A 7,445-nucleotide genomic window follows, 5' to 3' on the forward strand; every position below is an offset into this window, starting at 1 on the left:
GCCGTGCCTGGCCCTCGGGCCACCAGTGCTGGGCTGAGATGTCTGAGAAGAAGCCCCCCTTGCACTCGGAGCCCAGGCTTCCCCCTTCCCCTGCCGATGCCGCCTCCCTCCCGGGCAGGAGAAGCTGGAAAGAGGATGGGAGACAGACACCGAATCTGGGGTCTCCGAAAATTTGGTCGTGGGGGTAGAAGAGGCAGCAGCCCTTGAGAGAGCTAGGGGGGCCGCTTAGGAACCCCCGCAAGAACTGTACACCGACCACCCAGGCAAACATTTCTGACCAGCTGGGCCCCAACCACAAACGGTGGGAGGTACATGAGATTCGCCCTCCGGGGGGGCCCCGGGGTCGGTAAGAGGAGGTCTGGCTCCCGCTAGCCGCCAGCCAGCAGGCACCTGCGGGGGGCACCCTGCCTGCGCCCCGGGGCCTGCGGGACTCCGTGCCGGGGTGCAGGGGCGGGGGAGGGGGCCGGGGGACTCCCGCGAGGCCGGAGGCAGGCCCCGTCAGACGTCCAGCACGTGGTTCAGGTAGGAGATGTAGCAGATGGCCAGGCGCAGGATCTCGATCTTGGACAGCTTCTTGTCGGGGGGCAGCGTGGGCAGCAGCTTGCGCAGCTCGGCGAAGGCCAGGTTGAAGGCTTCCACGCGGATTCGCTCCCGCGTGGCGTGGGCCGTGCGGTACTTGGCCGTGGCCCGGCGCCGGCGCCGCCGCTCCTCCCGGCTCAGGTGCTGCAGGTCTTTCCGGCCGGGCTCTCCGGGCTCCAGGCCCCGGGCCTGGCCCCCTCCGGGACCCCCAGGCCCAGCCCCGTCGGGGCCCGCCCCGCCCCCGCAGTCGCTGAAGCCTGACTCGGTCTCGGAGTGGGTGGGAGGCAGGTCCAGCTCCACCGTGTCTGAGTTGAGCATCATGATGGAAGCCCCCTGCCCTGCGAGATCAGGATCTCCTCCCCACCCCTCCCTCTGGGAGCCTGCAAGCTGTTTGTGGGAGGGGCAGGAGGGGCCTGGGGGAGTGGGGTCTGCCACTGAGCTGAGGAGGTCAGAGCCACTTCAAGGTCCCATGGTCAGGGTTCCAGTGCCGAGCCTGGAGGAGAGAAGAAGAAATTGATTGGGGTGGAGGGAGGAATTAGGGGACAGCTCGGAGATGGGGAGGGCAAGAGGAAGGTCGGAGATGCGTTGGGAGCAGGGAGGTACTGGGGGGGGAGAACAGCAGAAACATGGGGAGGGGTGGCGGTCTGGGAGAGACAGGCAGGTGGACAGGCGTACAGGAGTAGGAGGAAAGATGGTAAGAAGAGAATCCGGGAAGGGAGCATCAGGAAAGGAGGAGAGGTGAGACGGAGTGGGGGCGGGTGGGGGGGCAGAACATAACCCAGCAGGAGGATTAAAGACCTAAAACTAGACAGCTCCTAGAAGAAAACACAGGGGAAATCTTCATGACATTGGACTTGGCAGTCAGTGATTTCTTGGATATGATGCCAAAAGGAAGGCAACAAAGCAAAAAAGGACAAATGGGACTATGTCAAACTTGAAAACTTTTTAAGTCAAAGGCCACAATCAGAAGAGTGAAAAGGCAAGCTGCGGGAGAAAATACATGCAAATCATATATCTGATGAGGGGTGAATATCCAGAATATTATACAGAACCCCGACAACAACAAAACATCAGATCCCTCAATTAAAAAATGGGCCAAGAACTTGAACAGACATTTCTCCAAAGATGATACACAGATGGCCAGCAGGCATGAAAAGATGCCCCACATCACTCATCATCAGAGAAAAGCAAATCAAAACCACAATGAGCTAAAACCTCACCCCCGTGAGGATGGCTACTGTCAAAACAAAAACAACATCAAATAACAGGTGTTGGTGAGGATGTGGAGAAACTGAGTCCCTTGTGCCATGTTGGTGTGTTGGTGGAATTGCAAAATGGTGCAATCACTATGGAAAACCTAATGGAGGTCCCCCCCAATTTAAAAATAGAACAACCAGCTGATCTAGCAATCCCACTTCTGGATGGTATCCCCCCAAAATGGAAATCAGGATCTCAAAGAGATATCTGCACTTCCATGTTCACTGTAGCCCTAGTCAGAATAAAGAAGATATGGACACAAGCCAGACGTCCATCGACAGATGGCTGGATAAAGATGTGGCATATACAGTCAGTGGAATATTATTCAGCCTTAAAAAGGAAGGAAATCTTACCATGTGCTGCAGCATGGATGAAACTTGAGGACATTACACTACATGAAATAAGCCTGTCACAAAAAGACCGATACTGTATGATCCCACTTATATGAGGGATCTAAGCAGTCAACTTTAGAGAAACAGAAAGTACAATGGCAGTTGGGGGAAGTCGGGGGGAAGGGGGAAGTGTTGTTCAAAGGGTGTAGAGTTTCAGATTTGAAAGATGAAAAAGTTCTGCAGATCTGTTGCATCACCGTGTGAACATACTTAACAGTACTGAACCGTGTGCTTAAAATGGTAAATTTTATGTTCGTGTTTTTTAACCGTAATAAAAATATCCTGTAGTAATAGAAAGAAAAAGAAAACTGAGCAAGACTGCAGTCACAGTTTCAAGAGAGGTTGGCCGTGCCTTGAAACCTTCCCCAGTTGTGATGGGAGAGCTACAAGCCTTGGCCTTGCCCTTTCCTCCCTCTCAGGGCCTCTCTCCAGCCTTGCTGCCTCTCTGGGGGGGGGGGATACACACGCAGATTGCCCATTGTAGAGTGGACTGGGACATATGGAGCTCAGCACAGCTGCCCCGGCTCAGTCCCTGCCGGCCCCCCACCCCCCAACATGACCACTGCAGACACCTGATCCTACCACCCCGTCCACTAGAGTCAGGGGGCGGTATCTCTTCTGGCCATGATGACCCTCCTCAGGACCAGCGCCTTCCTCTAACTCTGTCCCCAACACTCTCAGCCGTGGGGTGCCATTCCCTGGTGCTTTTGGTGGCTCCACAAAGAAGAAGAGGGACAGAGATCATCATCAGCTTCCCACTCGGGGTACTCCCCCAACCCCCCATCTGCTCAGATATGGCCTGCGGGGAAAGGGACGTGGACAGCTTCTTGGGGACACCATTATGGGACTTGGCTAAGGTTGGTTTGTCCCCGGGACCAGAGGAGGTCAGGGTGAGGCAGCAGGGAAAGGTCTGGGAAGGCTTTGCTTCGGAGGAGTGTTAGGGGGAAGAAGGGACCACTCACTGGGAGCTCAGCGTGACTGAGCCGCCCGAAACAGAAGCGCCGAGGCTCCTTCCCTTCCTCACCAGCCTGGTTCTCCTGCCTGAGGGCCCTCCTCCCAGGGGTCACGACCCCCCACCTTGCCCCACCCCACTGCAGAGAAGCCAGGCTCAGGGGTAGTTGACAAATAGTTACTAATTGCTGGGGGTTGGCGGGTGCAAGGGTCTCCACATCTAACAGACACACACGCACAACCATCACACAAAACAGAAGGTGGTCAGTGCTGAAATTCAGAACACGCTCCACATTCCGGGCTCCAAAGGGACAAGAGGGGTGGCAACAGTGTGGGAGGCCCCGAAGTCTGCACCTTCCAGGACCTGGTTACTGCCCCTGGGCTTCAAGAGTTCAGCTGCGTGTTCCTCCGAGCACATCTATCAGCCCGTTCTCCCTCTGCCCCGTGCCCGTGTTCCTTCACCCCTGACCGCTCTGCCATGCCCTCCCCACCCCTCCCCTCCATGTGCTCCCAATCTGACCCCTGTCCCACCTCCACCAGGCCCCGCCGTCCACCCCAGCTCCAGTCCTGGCAGCAGCTTCTATTTACCCGTGCAGTCCTCACCCCCAATCCACTTCTGGTCCCAAAGTTCCAGGCTCCAAGGATGAGGGAGAACAGCAATCCCAAGCATCGGGGGTAGGACCTCCAGCCCCACTTCTGCCATGCTCAACCCGATGGAGAACAGACAGGCACAAAGAGTCCAAGGGGAGGAATGGGGAAGAGGGAAGTGCAGGGACACAGGAGAGAGGATCTAGAGGGAGGCTCAGGGAGGGGACCTGAGCCAGAGTGCAAGGGACACACCCACCCCTCCCCAGCCCACAGTTCTCCCTTTACCTAGGAAGACCCTGTGAGGGGATCCACGCTGGCAGGACAGGGGGCCGCGTTGACAGCCCCAGTCTCCTCTGGCTGCTCAGAGCTCATCCGTCTGCAAAGTTAGGGACCAGCTTTCTAGAGCTCTCGGGGACAGCAGTGTGGCGTGGCTGCCCAGGCTCCAGGGCTGATGAGAGGGGTACACATGGTGAGGGTATGGGGCCCAGGTGGAGAGGGTGGGCTTGGCCAGGTCGGGGGGCCAGCGGCACGCACGCACACACATATACACACACACCCACAGACGCATATACACCTGAGCGGGCCCAGCCCTGTGTATATATGGAGATACACACACACACCCCCAGCTCTCCATTGGCTGGCCCAGGCCCCCCCCTCATCAATATTAAACAGCCAGGCCAGGCAGCCATTGGCAGAGGGAACTGGGAACACCCCCCACCCCACCTCCCGGGAGCTGGGGGTGGGGGCTGGCCCTGGGGGGGGCAGGGAGTAGGGGAGCAGGGACATCTGTTCTCCATGCATATTTCATAAGCAAGAAATGGAGAGCCGCGGGAAGGGGTGGGGCTGGGGCGAGAGCCAGGGCAGGATCACAGATGAACCCCTCAGTCTTCCACACCAGGGGCGGCAGGGACAGGGGCCCCCAGCATGCCAGGTTTAAGTGCCATGGTCCTATTCCGAGTCCCGGTGTGACTTTGACGGCCCCTTCCCCTGTGTCTTTTCTCCTGGGAAGAAAGCTCTCTGAGGTACTAACAGGGAAATCTAGAAAAGTGCAAGTGGACAGCGCTAAAACGTGGAAGAGGACCCCAGAGTCCTTGCCGTCCGCAAGCTCTCATCCTTCATGAAGCTGCAGCCGAGCGGACCCCTTGGCAGGCTGTCTGTGGCTCTTGTTAAGGCCCCTGCCCCTCGTCACCCTGGGACTCAGTCACCCCACAGCTTCTATCCCAGCCCTCGTCCTCCCACCTACCTCGTCACCAGGAGGAGTGGGGTCAGATTCCTGACACAGAGCCCACGAGGAATTTCTCTAGGCTGACCCACTGGGAATTAGGGGCCCTTGGGAGGAAAGGAAGGGCTAAAGGCAGAGGAAGGACGCGGGAGAAGGCAGGGCAACCTGGGCAGCTGGGAGTGTGCCGGGGCAGCAAATGAGCAGTGAGAAAACCAGAGAACTACATGCAAACAGGCATTGATTAAGTTCACAGGGGCAGCTCAGCTGCCTCCAGCCCGAGGGTGCGTGTGCATGTGCACGCGTGTGTGTGTGTGTGTGCGTGCAGGCTGGCAGGGGCCGGGACCAAGGGAAGCACAGAGAGGATGTGGGCTGGGTTTCTGTGTCTAGTCTTCTCGTCCAGCCAGCTGTTGGGTATCTTCATGGAGCCTTTGCGAGTATCCGGAATGAACCGTGGCCGGGAGCCCTGCAGAGACAGGGTGCTGCGGTGAAGAAAGCCCTGGTGGCTGTGTGACCTCGGACAAGTCACTTAACCTCTTGAGCCTCCACTGTCCTTTTCTGTAAAATGGGGTTCATTATAACTGCTTCTTAGGTTGCCATGGAGATTGAGCTATTGCATAAAGGGCCCAGACCTTAGAAGGAGCACACCCCACCTGCAGGTTGTTGGAGGCATTTGCCGTTTCCCTGGTGCCGGATCGACCTTTTTCTGGGCTTTCTCCAGGGTGAGGCATTCCCTAAGGGGAGTCCTATAATCCCTCCCCAAGCTCCCCCACCACTCCTCACCCCCAGGTCTGGGAGGTGCCAACTCCCACCTGGGCAGGCCCAGACAGGTGCCCGGGCGCCAGCAGATGGGCTGAGCTGGAGGGGAAAGGAGGCTTGAGGAGGGGGGCTGGGGGCAGGGGATCAGGTGGCATCTTAGTTCTTGCATCATCATTGCCATGGTGCTGATTAAAAACCAATCTCCACCTAATGAGCCCCCAGCAACAGCAATGCTACCTCCCCCACCCTCCTGCCCTCCACCCTGTCCAAGAAACTGGGAGACAGAGAGACCCAGGAGAGAGTGCCGTGGGGAGAGGAGAGATGCCCACCAACGGGGGCTGAAGAGGAAGGGGAGCCAGGGGGAGATGTGGGGACAGCGAGCACACTGTTGGTGGGTAACAGACATGGGGCAGGCACGGGGAGACGGATGTGCGGGGGACACAGAGAGATGAGAGACACCAGAGAGGAACTGCCAAGATGGGGAGGCTCTGCGGAGACTCAGAGATGCAAGGTGGGGGGGGGCGGGGGGGGGAGAGACACAGATCGGAGATACACGGGAATTCTGGGATGATACTGCGTGGTACTCGAGAGCCCTGGGGGAGGCCCCAAGACAGGGTGGAGACACAGACGTGGAGGAGGCAGGGAGCCAGGGACGGGGAGACCAGATTCATAGAACTCTAGGGATGAGGGACTGTGACTGAAGCCGGGAGGCCCGGATCCCACAGGGGGAGATGTCGAGGGAAACAGAAGCAGAACCTAGAGAGACCCCAGAAGCAGAAGCACCCCATGCTGGGGGTGGGGTGGGAAGGCAGGGAGGAATGGGGTCCCTGTCCTCAGCTTCTCTCCTTGTAGGCTGTTTGGCTCTGAGAAGTCAGGCCTCTGATGCCATCCTTGGCGTACCCAGCCCCAGCTGTCCCCACAAACTGGGGTTTGACGGTGAGGGGGCTGAGAGGCTGCCCTAGGACCTCCTTCTCCTCTGCATCTTTCACCTGGGACCCTGGACTCTGGGGCCCCCGGCCCCAATCTTCACTCAGGGATTCAATTTTTGTTCTTCAGGGGAGTAGCCAAGAACACAAGCCTGTGATAAAGAGGAGCCAAAAGCATGGCGTGTCAGAAAGAATGAGTAATTCCACTGAACCGGGAGCCCGTGGACCAAGTCCCAGTGACCTTGGCCAGGTCATTAATCTTGACTGAGGCTATTTTCTCCTCTGTGAAATGGGGATCATGCTGCCTTCCTCACAGGGCACTTGTCACACAATGCATGGGGGAACGCGAGGCCGAGTGCTCGCCCCATGCCTCGAATTTGTGCACGGTGATGTGAAGGTGGCAAGACCTTCATGCATGCATGTATTTGCAGCATTATGGTTGAGGGAGCAGGGAGAGCTCTGGGGTCAGCCCAGGCTGCCCGCAGCCCCGGCCTGAGGGGGCAGGAGACCCCCCCCAAGCTGGGTGAAGGTCTCTGCCACAGGGAGGGCAGGAAGGGCAGGAAGGGCAGGAAGGGGGATGAGCATGGCCCTATGGCTTGTTGTCATTAGTTTGTGTGTTATAGGTGTTCACTTTCTCAGATTGTCACCATGTTTTCATGTCTACACAGCCTTCCAGGTGGATTGCTGGGGTGGGAGGTTGGAGTGTGGGGAGGACACGGGGGCCGGGGCCCAGTCCTTGAGGGTGGGGGGAGGCCTGGAGGAGCTGGGAGGCAG

At 58.1% G+C, this 7,445-nt stretch overlaps 1 protein-coding gene across 1 annotated transcript; it reads right to left on the reverse strand.

The window, feature by feature from the left end:
- Positions 1-498: 498 nt before the first annotated feature.
- NHLH1 (nescient helix-loop-helix 1) lies at positions 499-900 on the reverse strand. Its single transcript, XM_036091467.1, has one exon. It carries the CDS (start codon positions 898-900, stop codon positions 499-501), a length of 402 nt encoding a protein of 133 aa, XP_035947360.1.
- Between the last annotated feature and the right edge of the window lie 6,545 nt (positions 901-7,445).

Source organism: Halichoerus grypus, chromosome 7, assembly GCF_964656455.1.
Source record: "Halichoerus grypus chromosome 7, mHalGry1.hap1.1, whole genome shotgun sequence".
Classification (NCBI taxonomy): Eukaryota; Metazoa; Chordata; class Mammalia; order Carnivora; family Phocidae; genus Halichoerus; species Halichoerus grypus.

Coding starts and splice junctions, on each gene's coding strand:
- NHLH1 (XM_036091467.1), bottom strand. CDS start 900: ATGATGCTCAACTCAGACACGGTGGAGCTGGACCTGCCTCCCACCCAC.